We start from the raw sequence: 24509 nt of genomic DNA, 5'->3' as shown, positions 1-24509 counted from the left end.
CTGTGATTCTGTGAAGAATTATGATGTTGCCAAAGCACTGGTAAGTTTTTAACGTGCAAAGTGAACAGAATTTATTGGACTTGTATCACTCCCTTTGGAAACCAATAACATTTTAGTTGCATATCTTAAAATCTTTGAATCTGTGGTCTGTGAGAACTGAGTGATGCTCCTCAAACTGTTGGACCCAGGGAGCTGCCTGGGGGTGGGATACTTCCCCTCCTCTTTTTAGGTGCTTGGGAATTGCTGTTCCCCTGCAGGAAAGCTTCCCTCTGTGCCAGCTTTGCTGGGAGCAGGTACCTGCTGGGTGATCGATACCTGTGACTTGATAGAGATGTGAGGGCTCGGTTTTGCTTATTTTCTGGTTAGAAACACATGAAAAAAATCAGAAAGCAAGAGCTTTAACAGTACAGTGGAGAGGATGCCACTGTCAGCACAGTGCACCTTGCTGTGGGAGGTGACTGACTGTATCCTGTGTGAGCCAGGGATTGCAGGATAAGGAAAAAAAACACTGTTCTTGTGGGAAAGGGCCATATGATATGTTTTGGAGGAGATGAAATTCTAGCAAGTCATGATTTGGGGATGTATCATAGCAAACACTCTCTGTATGAACTCTTTCTTTGAGGTGCTTAGTTTGAAATTCAGGCACTCCATTTACAGAAATATGAAAAACTTAACTCTGATGTAAAAGGCAGTTCACGTGGAAACATCAAGTTCAGATATCTCAGACTTGGCTCCTCAGAGTTAATAGTTGCTTTCTTGACCTTAATGTTTCTGTGCACTGATCTGTAGACTAATTCCAGAAGGAATCATTTAGTCTGGTCTGTGTGCTACCCCAACCCTTCCTCTGCAGAGGGAGGATGCTGTGGAAGTGACACAAAAAGCATGTAAAGGCCACAGCTGTCACACAACTAAAGAAAAATTACTGTAAAGCTTTTTTAGGAAAAAAACCCCAAACAAGTAAAATAACAATGTCATACCCAGGCTAGTAGACCTTGGCACAGGGTTAATCATTTGGCCAGTGACAAAAGTAGAAGTGGCAGCAAATTAGTTCACTGCCTGTCATTGCACCTGATCCTGAAGTCTGAAGAGGAATTAAAACCAAAACAGTCATCAGTGAGCACATCACACTCAAGTGCATCAAAAAAAGGATGGGTTAGGCATGACTTTAATTAAATCAGTTCCTGCACACGTTGTATTGTTACCAGCACAGTGTGTACAAGACGAGAGCAGCACAAGCTGCTCTGTAACAAGTGTGTTGAGCTGCTGATTGTGTCTGATTGCACCTCGTACTCTCTATCCCTTTAAACCCACTGTATCTCACAAATAAATGAGTGCTGGAGCTTGGGGGGGAGTAGGAGCTACAAAATCAACTTACCTGTCAGCTCTGCTCCTGCTGGAATATGGAACTTCTAACACCTTGTAGAGCTAAGTGCGATGTATCCATGTACCCTTCTGTTGGGGATTAAGTCAGAAGGAAAAAGAGGAACTTTAAAGGATCTGTCAACTTTGTATTTATTTAGAACCATTAACGAGGAAGCTGGTTCCTAAAGATCATCCAGGGATTCAATTTTTTGTTTTTCTTTTAACAGGTTAAACCTTGCCACCTGAAAGACTAAACCTTACAGCTTCCCTGAGAGAACCAGAGTTACTGAATTTAGGAGACTGAAGATGCTGCTGCTGTGGAAACATCTGCTCCTGGTATCATTTGTTGGCTGCCTTGGAGGTAACAATCATCTCTAACTTCTGGTTTAGAACTAGGCATAAGTTCCCAGATACCAGAACTGCACTTGAGGAGTAGGACCACAGAGACTTTGAAATGCAAATGTTATGTAGAGTTTAGAAACCAAGCATGCAATAGATACCTTAAATAATACAAAATATTAAGTGAGTGAACTAGAGTAATGTTTTTGCTCCAAAGTTACTGCATAAGGATGTGCTTTCAGGGCAAGCAGAAGATATCCAAATGCATTAAGGATGTTGTTGGTAGTGCTGATTTAAGAGCTGCACTACGTGTTTGTCTTCAACTGGAAACTTCAGATTCTCACTGTAGCTGGAAGGATTCCTGCAGCTTTTGTCAAAACTTGGTTTGCTTTGGAAGGGGGTTTATTCCTGAGCAGCAGCACTGTGTTACTGCTGCAGCAATTCAGCAGTTCAGAGCTTTGCTTTTCTTACTGTGCCAGGCAGTTCTCAGTGGTAGGAACTTGTGCTGCTGTCCAGGTCTCCTCTCTGGTGCCACATGAGCTCTGCAGAGTCATTTTTCTGTGCCTTATTGAGGTCAGTGCTCGCTCACAGCAGCACAAGTCCCAGGTTTTTCTTGGTGATCTTTTTTTTTCAACACTTGTTCTGCTTCAGCATCCCCAGTAATGCCAAGGTGTGTGTGAGGGGGAGAGGAGAGGCCCCTGTTCTGTCCTCAGGGGTGGACTCTTGGTGATTTCTGTGCCTGCTGGCAGTGCCAGGCCTGCCAAGAGCAGGATGGTGCCCAAATTCCCTCCTTGCATCCCCTTCAGAATGGTCAGTGCTGCTTTGGGAAGGAAGGCAGTACTTTAATTGTAGCATGTGAATCAAATTGCTTATTCCCAAGGTCTGTTGTGAATGGACCACTTTTCCTTGCAGGACTCTTAGGGCAGGGATGGATAGGAGGAAGTTCTGTGGCTGGGCTGTGCAGTCACCTGGCTGTGATCACCTCCTGATGCTGCAGCCTGTGCTGTGCCAACCTCTTCCTTCACCCCCTTTCCTCCTGTGCCCAGTCCTGGCTGCCCTCAGGAGGGTTGGATTCCTGCATGAGTTGCACTAAAACATAACTGTGAGCAAAGTATATGGATTTAGCTTTATATGGAGGCTTGGAAGGCTGGGATTTGCTTTTGGCTTAGTCAAGAACTTTGAAGAAAGGGAAATGACATTTTTAAACCAATCTGTAAAGTGAAAGATGCTAATGTTGTCTTTGTCAAATCCAAACGTTTCTCTACAGAGAAAGGAAAATCCCAAGAGACTTAACTTTTTTTTTCTCCTTCAGAACTACTTTGTGGGTTGCTTTCTGAAAGAAGGCATGGGCATTTCTGCCACTGAAACAATCATACAAGACTCGCACAGAATTATTATTTGAAAGAGAGGGGATTTGCTTTTCTGTCCTTTAAACTGATGGGAGCAGAGCTCCCTTCTTAGTACTCCTTTTGATTAGGGACTGTCTTGCTGCTGGCTCTGTGCTTTCCCTGTGTCAGTATGGCCCATCCTGGCATAAACCCCACAGTGTGGGATTGCATTTAACCCCATGAAAATCCCAAAATAACAAGGGAGAGTGTGGCAGGGAGCTGTTTCCCTGTGGAAGGTTAGAGCTGGTATTCCATGGCATTCCTCAATGCCAGTTTTGTACTCCCAGCTCTTTCCAGCAGCAGGAGTGTGTGGCAGTGGTTCTGTGTGGGGCAGGAGGGGGATGTTGTGAGCACCCTGTGTTACTTGGGGAGTGGAGCCATCCCGGTCAGAGCTGTGCCTCTACTTTGTGCCTGGAAACACTTGGAGTTTAAAATGTGTTTATAGCCCTAAAATACTTGAAATATGGAAAGCCACTCTGATGTCTACTGCTACATCTCTGTTAACTTTGGGGAATTACTTACAAGACCATTTAACCTCTGCCATGTCTGAACTGGCAAAATTTGGTGTTATAAATGTAGCAAAACAATTTGTTGTTGCAGAATGTGTATCCACTTCTGAATCTCTTATATATAACTTCAGGTGAAATCCAAACATTAAAAATCATTGTCTACCTAATTTTTTTATTTTTTTTTTAATTTTTTTTTTAGTTCTTGTTGGGTTTGATTTGCTGGATATTTTTGTTGCATTTATATTGGAGTGCTTAACTAAGATGTATGAATAGTTTTCATGCAATAAATCACATCTATTGGTGATGGCATTCTGCACATTATTTGTGGGAGAATGAATGATTTCATTATATTTGTGGTTGCCTGAGTGTTAGTTGAGTATTGATGCTAAAAAAGGCTTTGTTTTTAATCTGTTAAAAATAATGTCTTTCTGTAAGTTTTTCAGTTGATCCAAGGATGATAAGGACTAATAATTTTATCTTGCTGTAGGTTTTAGTTTGATCTGTACAATTCAATAGTTATACTTTGAATCACAACAGAAATCTAAGCTACAGGTATAGAGGGGAAGGCTAAAGCTAAAACCCCAATATTTTGTTCATAGGTAACATCCAGTCAAATGGGTTTTTTTTGCAAAACAGCAGTCACTTTACCCTTATTGAAGTTGTACCTTTTTAAATTGCAAAGCATTGAAATCTTGTGGCTTGGTGTGTTGAATTTAAATCTTCTCTTTATTTAAATTGAAAACTTTTTGAAGTAGTACATGAGGTAACATCCAGACCCAGGAGTTCTCCTCGTCTCCCAGGCACTGCTGGTGTGTTGTGAGTGGTAATGTGGACAAATCTGTGACCATCCCGTGTTGGAGAGTCCCAAACCAGTGTTTGGAGTGTGAGCAGCAACATCTGCAGAACTATTGGTGTGACACCCCCAAAGCTTTGCTCTCATCACTGACACCTTGGCAGTGGTTTATGGGGACAGAACCTCCTCCTTCATGATGAAATATTTTTTACTCACCTCTTGAAGGACTTTTTTTTATCCTTTCATCTTGCCTGCATTTTTATTTCATGTCATCTCAGTCCTTCTGGGTTATATTTAAAAGCAACATAGATGAAAGCAAGTTTTGTTTTGGCTGCCTATGAAGAAGCCTTAAGGATCCAGGATGATGGAAAGGTTTCTTATGTTAAACTGTATGAACTCCAAGTGTACCAAATGCTTTCCTGAAAAAATATCTGCTCAGAAACATGTAGTTCCATGCAAATATAACTGTGAAAAAAGAGACAGTGTGAAAGAGATGATTTAGCTGCAAATTCTGCAGTTCACATCTCTGAGCTTAATATTTTCAACAGCAAAATTGGCATTGACTGTCACTGAGTTTACTAAAGAAGAAATGCTTGTTTTTCAGCTAATTACTAGTAGAATACTTAATATCCAATGACCATTGCTGTAACAAGGGAAACATTGCTAATATTTTGAAGTGGAAATGATTCTGGATTTCTGTAAGACTCATCTTCCTGTGCTCATCCTTCCAGCCCTTCTTTGCATGTATTTCAGGTCATCTCTCTGCACTTGGGGCACCTGCCAAATGTCAGCTTGGTAGCCATGGGGAGTTGGTAGATTGGAGGACCAGCAAGAAGTCAAGCACAAAAGCTCTTTTTCGTATTTCCAAAGGCCAGATGGCTTGGTGGAGCAGGACTGCTTGGAGGCCTTGAGCACCCAGAGTGGATATATAGCCCTGATTTAACATTGTGCAGTCACCATCCTTGTGAATGTTGTTTGGAGTCAGAGGCAGCACTTGCAGAGATGAGTTGGAGCCAGATGCAATTTGCTGAACAGTGTGAACTGAGCATTTCCAGCTGCCTAACCCATCTCACTCAAAACCCTGCAGAAGGTCTCAATCCTGTCATATAAATCTCCTGATATTTGGAGACTGGGCATGTGCTCAATGTTAACATTACCTGTTTGCTTCAGTTGCATCAATGTTACTGGGGGACCTTTGGAACAGCAGGCTTCTAAAATCCACTTGGGAATCCTGTACTTGAATTGATTTCAAGCCAGATTTTAGTAAGAGCGTGCTTTAGACGTAAAAAGAAGTTGTTAAACAGTTTTGGAGAATATTATTTTAACCTGTTATTAAGATAGATCAACAGGTATTGTGATTCCCTATAGAAAACAATTTTTCTTACTCTCTGCTTATAAGCAAAAAGACAGTTCTTTTAAGACCTGTCTGCAGTTCAGTGTTATGAAATAACTTCATAGCTGCAGAAATGGAGATGATACTGATCTTGGCTTATAAACCTTGACACTCTCTGTCTTTGCAGATAATGTATTTCAGACTGGTTCCCTTATTGCAGTGTCCTATATTGAATTGCTTTTCGTTTATCTGATGTGAATCTTCATAGTTCATCAAAGGGGGGATGTGAGAGCATCTAATGAAAAAAAACAATGGCCCTGGGGCTTTTGTTTATTGATGTGTGATTATATCTGCAGGACTAATGATGCTGTGGTCTTCTTGGCCATTTACCTTGGGGAGCAAAAAGTTGATTACTTAGCATTAAAAATATATAAATATATATATATATGTGGAGTTTCAAAATGTCTGCCTTGTTAGGAAAGGAATTTAAAAACACATGCTTTAGCATTATTGTGTTTAAATTACTCTGAAGAGCAACTTCAAAGATAAAAGCCAATAAAATATGCAAAACAACATGAACAGTTAAAAGTGCAAAACTAAGCTGTGAGCTGGGATGAAGTCATGAATTAATTCCAGGTGTAACTTCTTGCAACTTTTCCTGCTTCCTTTTCTCACTATGGCTAATTTTGGCTTTATTTTCCTGCTCAACTGGAGAGGAAGAGGAAAGCTCTGGGGGAGTTGTGTCTCCATCAGCCTCAGGGCTCACCCAGCCCTGCACAGCACCCCCACTGTGGGCACAGGCAGAGGTTTATTCTGCTTTCTCATAATTTTCCAGTGCTAAAACTGACTGTGCTCTGTTCTCTCCTGGAAAGGATTGTTTTTAAAGTTTCTCCTGAGAATTGAGAGGAAAAACAACTTTTGAAGGGTGGTCGAAGGGGAAGGACAGCTGTGAATAAAGAGAAGGTTCAAAGAAATGAAACAAGGAGAACTCTGTGTAAACGCATAAAATTTTTCTCCTTCACGAGATGAAAGGGCACATTTCAAACAGGGTGTCCAGGGTGAGACCTGGAGACACCACCTGGATTAACTTTCCCTTCTAAGCTTCTAATTCATTGCCACCACAAACAGTATATCCTAAGTCTGTCTTTACTGCACTTATTTAAATAGAGAAAACCAAACCCAATCATTATTAAACTTTTTTCTCCAGCCATTGCAGGCCTTGACAAAAAAAAACCTCAACAAAACAACAAACCACAAATAACCCCCCTAAAAAAACCCCAAACAAACAAACAAAAACTCCAGCCAAAACACTAACATGTAGAAACTATTTGGATATTGAAGTCTGGTTCCTATTCTGTCCCTTTATGCTAAAATTTGTAAACAGGGAGGTTTTCTATTTAATTTCTTTTTCAACAGCCCATTTGAGTTTAAAACTAGATCATATTAAATGTATTTCTTTATGTCAATTCAGGTGTTTTTATTGCTTTCATTTTCATTTTTTTTGATTTTGTTTCCTCAGTCTGATACAGAAATAAACTGTTAAACCCTCGGGCTCAGCAATGTCATGTGTAAGATTCACACTTCTCTTTATTAGTATTAAGTTTAGGAGACTTAGGAAATTGGAAAGCATGATTCTTTCTTTATTTTCCAAAAGAGCATGAAAAACAAACCTTCTGTGTTCTTACTGATCTGTTGTTATGATTAAATCATGCCAGAGGAAAGTAGAAATATCCTCTGCAGAGGAAACTCTTGGATCTCTGCACTTGCAGTACCATTTTATGAGGGGTGAGGGATTTTGTCCATGTGCAGAGGGTCGTGGTCAGGTTCTTGCTTTGCCCTTATATCTTGTGTACCATGTTGATTTGAAGTGGAAAGGGAATCCTACTGGAAACAGTGTGATATGGGTCCACTTTTTATTATTCTTGTGCTTTACCTGCATCTCAAATATCAGGATCTGGTAAGAACAATATTCCTGTTCATTCTGGTGTCCAGTGTAACTGGAGATAGGCTTGACTTTTTCATGAATGGTTTGGGAGGGACCTTAAATCTTATCCAGTCTCTGGGCAGGGACACCTTCCACTATCCCAGGCTGCTCCAAACCCTGTCCAACCTGCCCTTGGACACTTCCAGGGATGGGGCAGCCACAGCTTCTCTGGGTAACCTGTGCCAGGGCCTCCCCACCCTCCCAGGGAAGGATTTCTTCCCAGTGTCTCATCTAAACCTACTCTCAATCCATTTATAGCCATTCCCCTTGTCCTGTCAGTGCAGTTCTGATGAACTGTAGCAGAGTATTTGCTGCCATCACTGAGCAATTCCTAGTATAGTTCTTGGGCATTGGCAGCATGCCAACAGTACCTTCCCCTGAGTAAAACAGATAAAGCTCTTACAAACCTGCTATAATTTTGATTTAGTCTTTGGTGAGGAGTTTCTGTATGGGTGAGAATCCATTTGTAGGAAAAAAAAAAATAAATATCATCCCTCGCTACTCTTGTTAGAATTCAGTTTTCATTAAGAGTTACAGCCTTCAGACAGAGCCAGTCTGTATCTTAATGCATAATGGGTTTGCATATTAATATTAATATCCTTTTTGTGCATTAGACATGTATAGTCATAATGCATCTATGCCAGCAGTGACTGTCAGAACTGTTTAGCTGGGATTGCTTGTGTGTTGCTACCAAGATTCATTGCACTGACAGAAAATCTGGTTGCTCATTGAATAAGTTACTAAATGTAAGGAACCAATTTTAAGAGTTCTGCTTTTCTTTGGACTGTTTGGTGCTTCAGGATCTGTCAGCAGAAAACAGAATTCTTGGAGTAAATCTGAAAAGGCACCTGTTGGAGGTTTCTCTTTGGACATACCATCAAGGTTAACTAATCTCTCGTGGTGAACACAGGACACACAGCCTGGGATCCAAGCCCTGGGAGGCAGGGAGTTTGTCCTGCTTGCAGGTACCCCCGGGCTGTGAGCTGACAGATGGTGGGAGCTTATTGCAGACCCAGTTTCACCTCGTCACACACCAGTGTAAATCTGTGCTCTGCCTTCCTCTGCTGCACTTGGGCACTTGTGTCTTAGCACTGGGAGCTTTCCTGTTTTCAGCCTGCCAGTGGATCACACCCATTTAGGAAAAGGCTTTTTTAGGGCTTCTTTTCACACTTTTTAGCACTGTTGCAAAATGAGCAGCAGTGGAGAACGACGTTTAAATCTGTTCACTTGGAATTGGGTGAGGGGGGAAAATAGTCTCCTTCAGGAGATCATCTGTGTTTTCTTGTTAGCTGTGTATAAACCTGGGGCTGTGCAAGGCCATGGAAAGGCTGTTATTGATGTAATGGCCTTTCCCCAGGCTCAGAGGATTTCCAGGCTGTATTGCTGTGGTGGGTGTGCTCTTATCAGTTACAATATTTAACTTCCTAAGTATAGAAAATGCTGTGATATTAAAATTGTTTTTTGAAGAGAGACCTTAAATACCTGTGAAAAGCCTCCTTGGTTTCTGCTTTATCTTCTAAGCTGAAGAAAGCCTTCTCTTGAAAAGCAGCTACTTCTTGCTGCAGATACTGTCTAACCTTAAAGCTTAATCCTCACCTTCAGACAATTAATGCTTCATTTCAACAAGACAAATGCCATCTTTTTCTTCATTAATTAAACTTACTGCAGATTTTATGACATTTCAATGGAGAAATTCTGGCTATAGCGGCAATTCTGATTTTTACATAAATTACCAAGAAGGATTTTTCAAGCGCTTTATCCTGCAGTAAAATTTTGTTATTGCAAATATTACTGAGCATGAAGGCCATACATTTGTACTTTCATGGTTCTTCTGCCTACTGCAGTTTAAACTGCAGTACAATAGAACAAGTAACTGCAATATAGTTCTTGTAAAGGGTTATAGAGCTTGGGCCCACTGAATAGTAACCCCCACCAGAAGACTTGCTCAAATCCACAAGCTAAATATTTATTCAGTAAGAATTGTGGTAACTCTCAGTGCCTTAGAACTTCTGTTTGCTGAAGGTTTTAGTGGATCATTGCCTGGTGTTTTGTTTATGGGTACTTATTTGCTGTGTGACTTCAGCCTTTTGTCCCAGACAGCTTGGAGAAGGTAACTGTTGAAGACTCCCTCATTTCCCTTGGAATGTAGCACACCTGCCTTGGGACAAGGGTGAGACAGGAGCCTCCCCACAGGTGCTTTTGGGTTGCCCAATACTGACAAAGTTTCAGAAGAAATGAGGTCTTATAAGTGGGTTTTTCCACCTCCCATCCCAGAGTGGTTCAAGGGGACAACAGGAGCAGCCTCTGAGAGGCTCTGCAAGGTGGGATCTCTGTTCAAAGCATCACCTTCTCTCTTCTTCCCTGTCCTCCAACAGCAGCTGTTGAAGTTATTCCTCTGCACTTGCCAAGTTCTTCCTACTGAAGAGCTAAAAGCTTAGTTTGGCTGGTTTGCCTGTCCTCTGCTGCTTTGTGTAATGAAATAAAGATGAATTTTTAACTTATTACCTGAAGAGAAATCCCGTTGTTCCTTTGGCCTTTTGATGTTAAACTCGACAGAAGCACCCTGGGCTTGCTTTGTCCATCCATCATTGATTAAAGTGCCTTGGGAAGTGTCTCACTGGCTGTTGCTGATGACCAAAGACGGATGAGAAATCTCACCTAGTGAGATAGCTCCTGGGATTTTTGGTGCTGCCTTTAATTTTCTATTTCTTACCTACAAAACAGATGCAGGGATGTCACTGCTTTGGGGTATCACTGTCTTGCAGGTGAATCATCCTATGGATACCAAGGCAGGCAAGAGGAAACCCTCTTCTATCCAAGTGGAAAGGTGAAAGACATTGGGGAGGGAGCAGAGGGGAAAAGGACTTTGGGAGGTTTGCTGTGCAGAGTCTGCATCAGCCCCTTCCTTGGGAAGCTCAGAACCCTGCAGAGGAAAAAAAAACAAAACAGATTAAAGCGGTTGTGAATGACAGCTGAAAACCAGGGAAGGTACACTGGGTTGAAATCTAAAGCTGAATAATTTGGCAGATGTTCAGGAAAACAGCAGAACTGAAAATAAATACTTTGTTTTGTATTTTAAAAAGCTTTTCTGTAGAAACTCTTCTGATTTTTGTTGTCGTTCTTTATGATCATGTTCAAACTGAATGCTCTAGGTTTTCAATTTTTGGTGATTTTCAATATGTGGCTGCTGTCCCCTTGGACAAAAGCTTTATTTGTGCTGTAATTAACCTTCCAGTTTCTTGTGCAATAACAAATGGGATAATAGCAACCTTTAGCTTTTCCAATACAGGATGTACATATCGGTGATGAGATTTCAGGGATCAGTATTTATCAGGGATTAGAACACAATTTACACACTGTTTTTTCAGTAAAAAATAACACAACATTGTAAAGTAAAAGCTTAACCTCACCATATTTACTCTACGTGTTTGAAAACCTAAGTGAATAAAAGCTCATTTATATTCTTGTCTGATTAGCACAATCAGAACTTATTGATGCTAAAACGAACCAGATTTCCATAACTATAAACAGAATATTAAAATATAGCTGTCTAATGTAGCATGATGTTTTTTTCCTTCTTGGCTGGAACAAGTAGTTATGACTTTCTTGTTGACTTTTTAGGAGTCTTTTAACAAAGGCATTTCAAACCCATGCCTTGGGGCAGGAAAGCAGACCTTTTTTCTAGACAAGTGCTGTTTACTGTCTTGGAATAGAAAGCAGATGACATGTGGGTAAATGTGTTTGTGCTTGGCTCTCCTTTACTCTTCCATAGTTGGGGTTGGGGCTCAGGTGTTCAGGAGCTGAGAACTGACTGGAGAAACATTTGAATGTAGAAATGACTTTATTTGAACCAGATACTTACAAGTATTTGTAGTATTTTACTCCAGCAGAAGGAAGTTTAGTGAAGAAGGGGAGTTAAGGATTGGCTTTATGCATTATAAATTAAGAACTCTGTACTGAAGCCAGCTGGATGTTTTCCTGTGGTATAAAATGAGAATCACATGTGATGGTTTGAGTTGGAAGGGACCTTAAGGATCATCTTGTTCCACCCCCCTGCCAGGGGTAGGGACACGGAAATGTGGACTAGCCTGATGCAAAGGGTGCAGGGCTTTGAGGAGACCCGAGCTGGAATAGTGATGGCTGTGACCTTGTGCAGGTGACTCAAATTTACATCCAAATTGCCAGGAAAAAGTATAATGACAAGTTTTTGTGTGATCCCAGGGGTCTGGGTGAAAAGAGTCATAAAACTGAGACTTGCCACACTGTCTTAAATACACATGAGGGTTTGTTCCCATATCATAAGTGTCATTTTGTTAAGTACCACGTGTAGAAATTGGTGGATTAGCATCAGTTTTATTTCATAGAAACAACAGAGTATGTCAGGATCCCATTTTAAATAAGCAGAAAGTGTTGCTCCTGTGCTTCCACTCCAGAGTTGTGGATTGGAGAGGCTCGAAATGCCACCTTGTCCCCAGGGAGCTGCGAGTCACACCTTGCTCACAAGGCATCCACTTTGCAAAATAACTCATTGCAGCTTGGGGTGCTCTGTGTGCTGCAGGGAGCAAAGGATTGCAAAGAAAAACACAGCATTCACTTGCCTTTGGCAGTTGTTGTGCGATGAGAACTTCAAAACGGTTTAAACCTGAATTAAAAATAGCTTAATTTGCATAGTCAAGGGTAATTAGTGCGCATTTTATCCCAGTTCCTCATACAGCTATTTATAACTCCAAAAGCAACATGGAAAAATCCCCAAATAGTTCAATGTTGGATTCAGTTAAGGATTCTCCTGTACCTCGGAGGTGGCAGATAAAGGTGTTGCTGTTGATAAACACCTGAATGGCAAATTTTGATATTGAGGATAACAGGCAAATTGTGACATGTTCAGCCTCTAAGTACCAGGCACAGGATTTGATTCACTCTGATGTGAATGTATGTGAATATACCCCAGTGTAAATCTTGCAGTGGCATCCTAAATGAACATTAAATCTGCTCCTTGGTCATTTTTAGGAGGTCTTTGTGTAGCTTGGAAGAGCTCAGGTGCAAAAATGAGCTGGTTTTCTAAGGCTGTGCTGCCTGTTCAAGAAATGGTTTTAGCCAGTTCATTCCAGGTTATTTTCTGGTCTTTATGACCAGAGATCATCCATGGGGTAGGGGCTTTATGGATTGGGTATTTTAAGGTTTCATCACTTTTATTTTTTTTAAGGCTCACCGCGTGGGGAGATCATGTGGGCCATTATTTAATGAGTCAAGGCAGCTCTGGGGGTGTGTAATGGAAGGAAAGACATTTTCCCTACACTTTTCAAACTGAGAAGAAACATTTATCCTGTATCAACAGCTCTAAAATGGGACAGATTCGTTCCTTTCCGTGATGTTTTGTGCTGGCTGGAAAGCGATTCCAGCAAGCACTGATCAAAAACAGTGTTTTTGGAGATAAACTACTGACATTAATGGTGCCTTGACTTTTTAGGGATAGGGGGCGCGTGACAGTTCTTTCTGCCTTAGAATTTATAAGAGTTGCCTTTGATGGCAGCTGTAGAAAAAACCTAAATCTGAATTTGCTTACTAGGCTGTGTAAAACTTTATTGTATGCCATAGACTGTAGTTTAAAGAAAGAAAATTACATGGCTGAATATTTTTTTAATATATATTTTATATATAAAATCTAAAGAGTCATCTAAAATTTCAGATCTGCATCCCTAGCATTGCTGCAGAGGGGACATATTTCAGTTTTTTGGAGAGCTTACGAGTGAGTGACAGCAGCGAGCAACATATTGGAAAATATTACTTCTAATTCATTTTTTAAAGTTTTTTTGAATCTTAACATGAAATATTGTATTCTGTAAAGTGATTGTGATGAGAAAATGAAATTGCATAAAAGCATAGAGGAAATGAGGAAGAAAAAGCAGTTGTTTCAGATCATAACCTCGTCGGGTGGGGTGACAGTTCCAATTCCATTTGAGTTCTCTCCAGTTCTCATCCTTTTTTATGTTGGATTAAGTAACAGTTTTTGTCTTCTTATTCCCATAGCAACCTTATCTCTCTTTATTTTTTTGATGTAAATCTGCTTGTCTCTTACTATCTTTCAAAGCTTGGGCATGAATAGCTTGTGAAGAAGGGGAGTGTGGCAAGGAGAGAGCAGAGAAGAGGCTTTTTGGCACAGGAAGGAAGGGAAAGCATATTTTGGAGCAAAAGAGAGAGAGAGAGATGAGTTTTTTCCCCCTAAAACTATTTATTACATCATTTTTCTGTGTAGTTTTTTCACGAAGACTGAAACTTTGCTGCTGTTTTAGTAAGTTGTGTGAGCATAACTCTTATTTAAAAAAGTTGTAGGCCAACCTCCATACCCAGCCAAAAATACAGACTTAATGTCCTGTAGCATTGTGGTTTACATAACTTTGGGAAAGTACCACTGCAGCAAAGGTGAGCCTTCACTTGCCACGATTTTGCTCCTCATGGAACTTGGGATCTCTGAAGAGAAAGTTGAGTACAAGCAGGGATTTAGGGTGCTGTGTTGACCCCCAGCTTTCTGTCCAGCTCTTCTGCCTGGTGGTCCATGACCAGTGGTCCACAACTGGAAGGATCCTGAGCAAGGAGGCTCTTGGAATTCTCTGTATCACAGGGATGAGGCTCCAGATGCCAGTAGAAAACCAGTTTGTCCAAAAGGGTACACGTGCTCAGGTGCATCTGTTTGCTCCTTTAAGGCATTAAGTGAGGTTGAGAAAAGCAGCTGTTGCTCCGTCTCTCTACATCTTTTTCTCATATTAAATATTTCACTTGATTGGACTTGCTTAATATAATAAGTGTCTGAAGTGCAATGGAGACATGGAGACAGTGGACACCAGTATGATCCCTTTGTATTTTTAGCTATTTAGGCTTTATGCTTAAATTCTGAAACTATTAACAGGAACCTTTTGAAGTGCTGGTTTCAATTGTGGAGGCGTAAGAATTTTTATAAATAACTAACAACTTGAGCATTTCCTGTGCAGTCCCCTCACCTGCACACCTGATAGAGCTCTAAACAAAACATATTTTCATTTTAATTCTTGCAGATTTTATTTTTTTGTGTGCGTGTTTGGTTTCAGTTTTTTTCCTGTGTAAGAGCAGTGACGTTCCTTAAGATTTTTGTAGTTTGGGACTGTTCTTAAACCTCTGGAATATGGATTCTTTGGAAAAACAGAGCTTACATTCACTGAAGAATCCAAGCAGGTCATTGCTAAGGAAGGGGAAAGTGTTTCAGCCCTTGTTTTGTTTGTCAGAATCACTCTAATGGGGTCTTGTTAGACCATTTAACATGCTACTGATAATATATAGATAATACTTAAAAACATTTACATTACATTAATACCCCATTAAGGGCCTGATCTAAAGCCCACTGATGTTGATTGGAATGTTCAGTAGGAATTTAATGCTTTGATCTTCCAACTGTGGCTTTACAACTTACAAAATCAAACAGGAAAAGCATTTCAGTCGACATAAACACGTCTGTGCCATCTGTGTCCTACTCCACCCTTCATGGCTAATAAAACTATTGGATTTGGAGCCTCCTCAAACTGAAATATATACTTAAAATATCAACTTGGATTTACAGCATCAAGTTCTGATGCAGAAAAAACGGTGCTGCTACCAGGCATATAATGAGGAACTTTAAATAAGGAAAGCTGGGATGGATGGCTTGGCATGTTTAGAGCATTTGACTTGATAATTTAGTGACTGAATGTTTTTTCTAACAATCTGTGTTGACATCTGGGGTGCCCTGGCATGGTCTTAGACAACACTTTGTTATTGAAGGTGTTGTTCTTCAAATAATGCATTTGAGGTCACTTGAAAGACGAGTAGATGTTTAGGGACGTGGTTTAGTGGGGCTTGGCAGTGCTGGGGGATGGTTGGATTTGATGTCTTGTCCAACTAAATGATCCTGTCACTCTATAACAAGCACAGTTATCTTGTGATGTACAGAGTTATACTTGCATTCAGTGAATATATAAATACACAGTAAATTCTGACTGAAGTAACCCATGGCTGCAACACAGGAAATATCAGATTTAGGGGGGATTTAAAATAGCAGTTTAAATGTCTTCACTGGGTATCACCTTACTTTAAATGTACTTTTTCCAGACTCTGATTTGCTACCAACCTGCGTATTTTGCTTCCTGATGTTTATTGGGAAGCAAAGTAGGTGTCTTAATACCAAAGCAATGGAACTTGCAGAACATCTGCTATTATAGTGCATTGCTTCTCTCGTTATTTTTGTATTGATTACGTATTTGTGTCGTGTTTCTGTACAACAGGGCAGTGAGTAGTTACAGAGAGCACAGCACAGGCTGTGGGTTGTGGGGAGTCTCATTTAATAACCGGGGAAATTCTCCCTACTTACGAGAAGAGATGCAGTGCCTGTTTTTATTTTCCTGTTATTACCTCTCTTGGCCCTGTGCAGCGAGACGTCTTCGCTCTTTTTTTATGAAACTGTATTTTTTTGAGCCCGTGACTTTTTATTAAATTGTAGTTAACAATATACTTTTGAGGATTACATCACCCTGCGAGGAGCAATTTGGCTTTAGGCTGGGGATCAGTCTGCACGTGGAACATCTGTCACGTAACGATTCTGCTCAGATACCAGCAAGAACATTTGAGGTCCCACTGTGTTTTGGGGGTTTTCTCCTTATGTACACGTCTCAATCTATTAAACTCTCTTCAACAACGCTGGGATTGTATTTGTTTTTAGAAATGGAGTAGCAGAAGAACAGATAGGTATTTCTCAGTTGTTTTTTTTTTCCCCACCCGCAGCTTCTGTTGTTGAATGGTCTGATGCTGAATTTATTAATTTATGCAGTTGCTTGCTCAGGTGTAATCCCTTGTTCAGCCACATTTATTCACCCACTGAAGGATGTGCACATTGGTACATCATGGCATATTAAAGGTTTACCACCGCCTGCCACAGCTGTCATCTCTTTGACCCTTCAGTAAACCAACAGTCTTCCACATAATTTTGCTTTCATTCAAGTGTAATGCCATTACTGCAGAGGCAGACAAAATGCAATTCTCTAAAGATCTTTTCTCGTTCCCTTCTCTTCCAGGGAGGTTAATGTGCTCAAATGATCCCTGTGCTTTCCTTTTTTTGCTCTCTTGCTGCAAGAAGAGCAAAAAGAGAAAAAGTGCTCCTGGATAGTGTGTTTGGACTGGCTTTTGGGGGATGGAGCAAACTGGAGAGACAAACTCACCAGCTGGGTGGAAGCTCTCTTCACCACTTGAGTTTCAAATGCTTTCATTTGTTTCCTTAGTCTGTTTATAGCCTTTTACAAAAAGGTTTTACAGTTTTTCTTCTAAAATTACATGGAAATAAGCAAGTCAAAACCACTTTACCCAAAGTGAGCTAAGCCAGGTTTAAACATTAATGATGTACAGGAATAACTGAAGTCTGAATTTTAACGAGTGTTTAGTCCGTAGACATTTGTCATTTCAAAAAACACACCCACACCCACCCAACTTCGTATTAATGTTTGCAGTGTCAGTACTTTGCACACAGTGCAGTTACAGCCTTGTGATCTCACAGAACTTATGTGGAGAATGAGCTCTTGGAGCTGATGGTCTGAAACTGGTGTCTGGGAACATTGATTCCAGCCCCAGCTCTGTCATGTCACTGAGTGCAGCTTCTCTTTATGAACTTGCTGTCATTGCAACATCTAATGATTTGGGCTTATATTGACTGTTTCTACTGTATGTGACACAGTTTGACCCGGTAATTAAGTTAAACAATCAAATGAGTCAGTGATTTATTGGGTTTCTTGGTTCTGCACTGCCACAGTTTCTCATCTGCTCCCTGAACTCTTGTGTGTGATGTGCCAGGAGGCTTCACTGAGTATCAAATAAGTGTATGATATGATGCTTCTGATTTTTAGAAGTCTGATATTAACAGTAATGTTTTGCATGCTCTTATCGATTGTTTATACACTCCTTTGCATTCAACTGTTTTTGAATCTCTGATTTCTTAATACATCTCTGCTTCTGGTTTTATTTCAGATTCTTTTTGGAAGAATTTTTCTGCTTCTTTGGTTAATAAAATGTAGCATTTTTCTCCCTAGTTTTTCACAACTTCAGCTCCTAATAACCCATGCTACTCTTACTTACCCTTTCATCTTCTTGTATAACTCTTGCTTGCTTAAAAGTAACTATAGCCTCTCCTTAAGCCAGTTTCATCTTATTCATACTGTAGTTTTTTTTTCTCGTAGCTTTCCTGATGGGGATTCAGTGGAATTACTATCTTGTTCCTTCAAGAAACCTTTTTTTGCCTCATAATAAATCCTTGTTTACTGAAAAAAAAACCTGCCTGGAGATTCTGGGTCTGAGTTTTGTCTGAAATTGTAGAACTTAACCATCCTTTCGACTCTAGGATTTACTGACTCTGTGGCAAGGGTAGAATTGGCTTCTTCCACCCCAGGGTCCGTGGTGTGTGTCTGGGGGCTGGAAAAGGGCTGCTCTGCATTGCCAGTGTTCTCAGTGCACACCAGACACTCGGGCACAGAGTGGGCCTTGTCTCCACACCCCCCGACTGGCATTGATTTGTCTCTCTGTAAGGTGACCGAGTAGATCAAGTTACTGAGTTCTTATCCCAAATCATTGCTTTGTGTAATGAATTTAATTTGTTCCAAGTCATGCTTGCAAGGGTCTCCTGCTCTTCCTGCAGACAGTATCGGATCCCAGTTCAGCCTGAGCCAGGCCAAATGCAATTTTGTCATCTCTTTACCCCCTTGTTTAATTGTGTAACGATTGTCGTTCCTGCTTTTATAAACCAAAGCATGGGGCTTGTTATCTGCATGGGGATTATACTGATTGAGTTTTAAATGTCTTTTACATCTGGGTCAGAGCAATGATTAAATATTGAAAGAGAGGTTTTGGGCCCCCACTGAAAGCTCTACCACGTGTCCTGGAAAGGCTGTTCTGATTTTATAGGGGGTATGAGGGGCAGAACTAGATGTGTGACAGAGCAAATGGAATTTTGGGTTGATTGCAGCAGGTAGACTTTGTCATTCCAGTCAGGCTGATTAGAATCTCAGAATCACAGAATATACTGAGTTGGAAGGGACCCACAAGGATCATCCAGTCCAACTCCTGCCCTGCACAGGACACCCCAACAAGCCCATCATGTGCCTGAGGGCATTGTCCAAACCCTCCTGGAGCTCTGGCAACCTTGGTGCTGTGCCCACTGCCCTGGGGAGCCTGTTCAGTGCCAACCACCCTCTGGGGGAAGAACCTTTTGCTGAGATCCAGCCCAACCCTGCCCTGGCTCAGGTTTGTAGCCTGTGTTTGTGCTGCTGGCAGGAGCAGAGTGGTTCTTCAGTAGGGTAATAGTGCTCACAGAACTTCAGACTTGAGAAAGTGGGCTGTGCCACACATCATTCATGTCCTTCTAAGATGGGAGATTGGAAGGAACTGTTGGATGATCTGTTTTGGTCTCCTGGGTATCACAGCACAGTTTCACTGGTTAACCTCTGTATTAATCCTTACCCAGTTTGTAGTAACTTACTTGGAGTTTTAATTCTAACTTAATTAGATTAATTCTAAATTAATTAATCTGGTTCTGTCACAGAAAACCAGGAAATAAACTCTCCAATCAGTTTGTTGGGTTAGAAAGCTGACCTGACTTTGTAGCATTTGACTATTTGTTTGGGATCGCTCCAGCAACCCAACAAACCAGGTCATAGTCATGAAACTGCTGCATATTCACCACATACTCACTGCAGTTCCTGGATATGTGCATATATACTGAATATTTCTGTGGAATTATCTGGATTTGAGTCAGGGTCTTTTGAGGGCTTCTGGTGGTCGATTGGGGAACTTCCCATTCCCCAGATTTTCCTGTTATCGTACCAGTGAATCTTTTCTCCTTGACAATACCTTGTGCCCTGACCATAGACTTGAGATATCTCTCTTACCATCATTGGTCCAGCACACAGTCTTTGTTCTCAGAAGTAAGACATTTATTTACTAGTCCATATTAATCACCAGTGTGGGTAAAAAGGGAAGCACTGACTGGCACAAGACTATTAGTCACAGGTGTAGGGGATTAACACAAAACTACATCAATCTCTGGCATTTGTACTAAACTTTGTGTGGTACAAAACTAAGCATTAATGATCAAATTGTGCCAAAGTTAAAGAATTTTCCAACATATTCCCCTACTACTGCATAAACTCTTTTTTTTTTTTTTTTTTTTAAAGAAATATGACTTACTTGGTAACAGTTCCATCCTTTGGGTTTGTCCTACCTGAGAAATGACACCAGCAGCACTTAAGAGGTTTCCAGACAAGAAATAGCAGGAAACTCTGGTGTGAATCATCATCATCATGAGTGAAATCTTACTGATTGGGCTTCTGTTTTATTCTCAGCCAATATCTGTGATCTTAGGCAACCTTAATTCTGGCATTTTCTACCTCCAAATAATTGAGTTTGCAACCTCAGTATGTTCTTTTAATTTTATTAGGGGCTACAGAGTAATATGTTTGCATGAGAACGCTGAATTAGGTTATGCTGTGGGTTTTAGCTTTTCATTAAATAATTAACAACTCGTGCTTGTGCACAGGTCGGGGATGTGGCTTCATGGGGGCACTTCATCCTTTGGCTTTTGTTTCAGCTTTCAAGAAATGATTCTGCCACGAGGACTGTCCCATGTCCTGTCTCTTAGAGATAAAGTTTTATTTTTCATTTTTGTGGGTTTTTATGTGGACCTGGCAAGTCATTATTGTTTTAAACATCTCCACTGTCAGCATCCAATGCTGTGGGTTTGCTTTCATTTTTTTCTGCCTTATCTGCAGCAGAAAATACCCATTTTGCTTGTCAGCTGCAAATGACATCAGGGTAAGAAATGCCTTTTTCACTGCATTCCTGTTCCCTAAAGTCTGTAAGGAAAGTAACTACAGACCATCTGCTTTAGCCACTTCTTGATACTGTAAAGGGAATGAGCAGAATCTGTTCTGGTTTGCTTTGATGTGCTCCTGAACATCCATTAAGCTACAACTTTAGTGTTGGCTCTTCGGTGCCTGGATGGAAATAGATCATTTTTCTTATCTATCCTGTCCTTCTGAGCCTGTTAATGTAGTCTAATCCCAGCTAGTAACCTTAGAGATTTATAGTCATAAATGTTTGCAGCAATTTTCCAGGATCTGTTTTATGCTGTGGGGACATCTTTGTACTCAGATATTGCTGTGGTTGGAGTGAAGCACCCAAGGAAAAGAGTGTATTATATCCTTCATTCAGAAATGGGGGATTTGAACATCACAGAAGCAATTAATGTCAGTACCAAAGGCTGTATGCAGGGTACTAAGCCTGAGTTATTTTATTTGTCAAATGTGAAAATTTGCTTTCCTCTTCCTTAAAATTGTCATGCGAGTAGTTAATACAGTGAAATAACAGTTCTTCCTCTCCAGGAACCAGGCAAATGTGCTCCCATGAAAATGGATTGCTTTTATTTCTGCCTCTGCATTTTTCATCTTCAATAATAGAATTAAAAGTTTTAATTTTTTCTGAATTCCTCTGCAAATATTATTTTTGTTACGGTATTAATCTGTACTTGCACTCCATCCCCTCTACATCTTATTTCAAGTGGGTTATTGAGTTCATGTGTGTAGAAACAGTCATCTTCTGTAAATTTCCTTACATATTTTATGAAAAAGGTGAGGCATAAAGTACCTGACAATCCCATCTTATTTAGGTTGAGAAACAGTAAACAGGAGAACTGTTAAAATAAACACAAAAAATAAAAATCCATTGATGTTTAATGGGTCCAGTTAAAAATAATGAACAGCATCTGGAGCTGGAGATAAAACCCAGCTGATTCTGGAGAAGATGGCACAGGTGATTTTGGCAGGGTAAGTCATGGTTTAGGGTTTGATATCTTATTCTTGGCAAACTGCTCCACTGTTGGAGTTCCTGGATGGGCAGATGACTTGTTTCATTGCACAAACAACAAAATTATTTTGCTCAAGCCATGTAGGACCCGTATTTTGATGAGAACACAAATACTTGGAAGGCATGTGAATATTGGATTTTCCTGCTGACTGACAAGTCAGTGTATTTTGGGGTGTGAAGCAGCAGCTGTGGCAGAACATCTGTTGACAGGACACTCACTCATCTGCTGTGTCTGTTATTTGTCATCATTGCATCTGTTACAGTCCACATGGCCCTGATCAGAGCAGGGAGGCTTTTTGCCAGGTGCTCCATACCTGGGGAGATGAGGAGAATGACAGATTTTGGTTACCTGTATCCTGACAAGGCTTTCTGGTGGAAAAAAACAGCTGTATTTTGTATTAATTGTTGGGAAATCTCTCCATTTCTTTAAGGAAAGTGCCTGGTTTTGGAAAGATGAAGTAGCAGGAAAAAAATGCTATTGTCACTAGCATGTTCTCAGTGCTTAAAAAATGAGCTGTTTTGGGATGGCTTTCGTTGATTTATTTATTGAGGAGAGGCTTTTTGGAAACACTGCTGCAAGTTTAATAAACAAACCTTCAGATAATTAGACCTAGATCTGGCAGAGCTTTAGCCATCTGTTTACCTATTAAAATGTGAATAGCCTGGTGTTCTTCAACATTAAACCTGCTTTGTGGTCATGAGAGTTGGTGCTCATGTCATTGTCAGGATGTTCTTAGGGTTTGTTTTGGGAAAGTGTTAAGGGGAGGGGGGGAAATCGGTGTTGCATCTGAGAACTCGGCTGTAGGATAATTTCCTTGAGCAAACATCCTTCCCTCCTGAGATATTTCTCCAATTGCTTGAATTGCTTTGTTCAGTGCTGTGTTTGCCTTGAGTTGAGTGGTAATTCCCAGATAATACGAATTTATGAAAGGCATATTTTTGGAAATACCTATTGGAGAACATTTTTCTTTCAAAACATGCATTTCCCTGGTAACGCTGGGGGTTTTTTTTCCAGTTCTTTCAGTGCATTTTCGCCAGTGCAAAGCCTATTTTAAACAGAAATACTTCCTGCTCATCAGATGTTGAGTCAACATTTATGCTATTAATGTTCCTTTACTGCCTTTTTTTTTTTTCCTCTCTCTGCTGTCTCTGGTCTCTTCCTTCAGTTCCACATAACCCACAAAGTGCTTCATCTCTCCTCTCCCCATCCATCTTTCCCCTCATTACTGCAGACTCTTGCTCCTCTTTCCATGCTGGCATCTCCTGTTCACCACAACCTGAGACATCTGTGCCAATTTATTTTTAGCCTTTTTTTTTCTGCTTCTGTTTATGTAAGACACTTTGTTGCACAAGTTTTAAATGGTTTTCCTTTAATTGGTGTAAGAGCTTTTAATTCTCTCCTGTTTCTTTCTTTTTTTTTTTTCTGAACTTCAAGTGAGGGTGGAAGAGTTAAAAAGATTTGTAAGTTTTTTTGGTGGTGTGCTGTTCCCTGCACCTGGCTGCAGCAGCGTGTTAATCCCAGCATGACTCACCTATTGGATGTTCAGCTTTTCATGTGATGGAAACAACCTGAAGGGTTGTTTTGTTTCTAAACAGAGGTTTGTTGCATTTTATTAGGAGTATTTTTAGGGATGCAAGAAACACTCAGATGGGCTCTGCTGATGAGACTAATGTGATGTGAGCAGAAACAGGGGCAGTATTTCAAAATAAAAACTAAAAAATTGTCTCAGTAGCACTTTGGGTTGTGACTAAGAAGTGCCTTGAGGGTGGGAGGTTGTTCTGCTTGTCCTGTCCTGGGGTCTGCGGGGCACACAGGTGGCTGTGGGCAGCATCTCAGCATGGAGAGGTGATGCCACAGCTCCTGTGCTGCAGAAGGGCACTCCCAGGGCCAGAGCTGCTCCTCTTATAGAAATGGGCTTTTAAAAACCCCCTGCAGTGTGTGTAACCTGCTGCACTGCTGCCTGTGCACAGATAAACGTGGTGCCACAAAACGAGAGTTCAGCGCCGCGTCACGGTGCTGGGGGCTTTGTACAGGCTGCTGTGGAATTCTGTGAGTTCCCTGCAACACCAGCCTGACAAAATGAAGCCCTGGAGATGGTTCTTTAGCAGCTTCTGGATCTCTTCTCAAGTGACAAATCTCCCCCACTCTTTGCTTTGAGTAGCGTTCATTTCTGCCCTGCGAATGTTTTTATCCTCTCTGCATCCAACAGTAAATGATTACAGAGAGAATTTTTGGCCTCATCCCTCTCTCCTGCCTTAATATTATTCTCCCAGCCTTGATCTGGAACCGTGGGAAGGTAGCAGAAGGTCTCACTGGCTCCATGTGCAGCTCACTTGTGCTGTTTTCTAGTGCTCCATCACTGCAGACCCTGTGCTGGGGTTAACAGGGCTTATACAGGTATTTTTAAGAAACTTAATTATGCCAAGTGTACAGTCTGTCTAAAGAAGTGTAAAACTCATGGTCACAGAGGTGCCTTGGTATAGCCAGTTTTGGGGTATAGGGTGGTGGGGAACAAGGTTTGCTTGTGCAGATATAGGGGAGTTAGGTGGTGGTGGTGAAGTTTGTTGGTTTTTTTTATGTTGTTGTTTTGGGGTTTTTTTAAAGAAACAAATTTGTGTTACACTGTTTTCTCCAGTAGTTGTCATTACCAACACAGCTATTACAACACACACAGGCTGTTATTTGTCCTTAAGAGCTGAGAGACTGGAATTCCCCTTCTTTTTAATAATGTGACTTTTAGCAGGGCCAGCGGGTAGTGAATTAGTACTTCATTATGGGCTGACATCAAACTGAGTCCCCTCTTCAGAATTACCTACTCAAGAAAACAGTTTAGAATTGGTTGTCTGACTCATTTAGGTACTTGAACATCCTACCAATACAGAATTATATATAAAGTAT

At 40.8% G+C, this 24509-nt stretch overlaps 1 protein-coding gene across 1 annotated transcript in view; it reads left to right on the top strand.

The window, feature by feature from the left end:
* The window catches only part of CNTN3 (contactin 3), a 104349-nt gene that overhangs the window by 23956 nt on the left and 55884 nt on the right, over positions 1 to 24509 (top strand). Inside the window, exon 2 of the mRNA XM_027640359.1 lies at positions 1590 to 1723. Coding sequence (XP_027496160.1) covers positions 1669 to 1723 — 55 coding nt within the window. The 5' untranslated portion in view covers positions 1590 to 1668. The remainder of the gene's footprint in view (positions 1 to 1589; positions 1724 to 24509) is intronic.

Source organism: Corapipo altera, unplaced genomic scaffold, assembly GCF_003945725.1.
Source record: "Corapipo altera isolate COAL_440 unplaced genomic scaffold, ASM394572v1 55, whole genome shotgun sequence".
In the NCBI taxonomy this organism is placed as follows: Eukaryota; Metazoa; Chordata; class Aves; order Passeriformes; family Pipridae; genus Corapipo; species Corapipo altera.
Note: the sequence above shows the minus strand (reverse complement) of the source record. Positions and strands in the feature narration are given on the sequence as shown.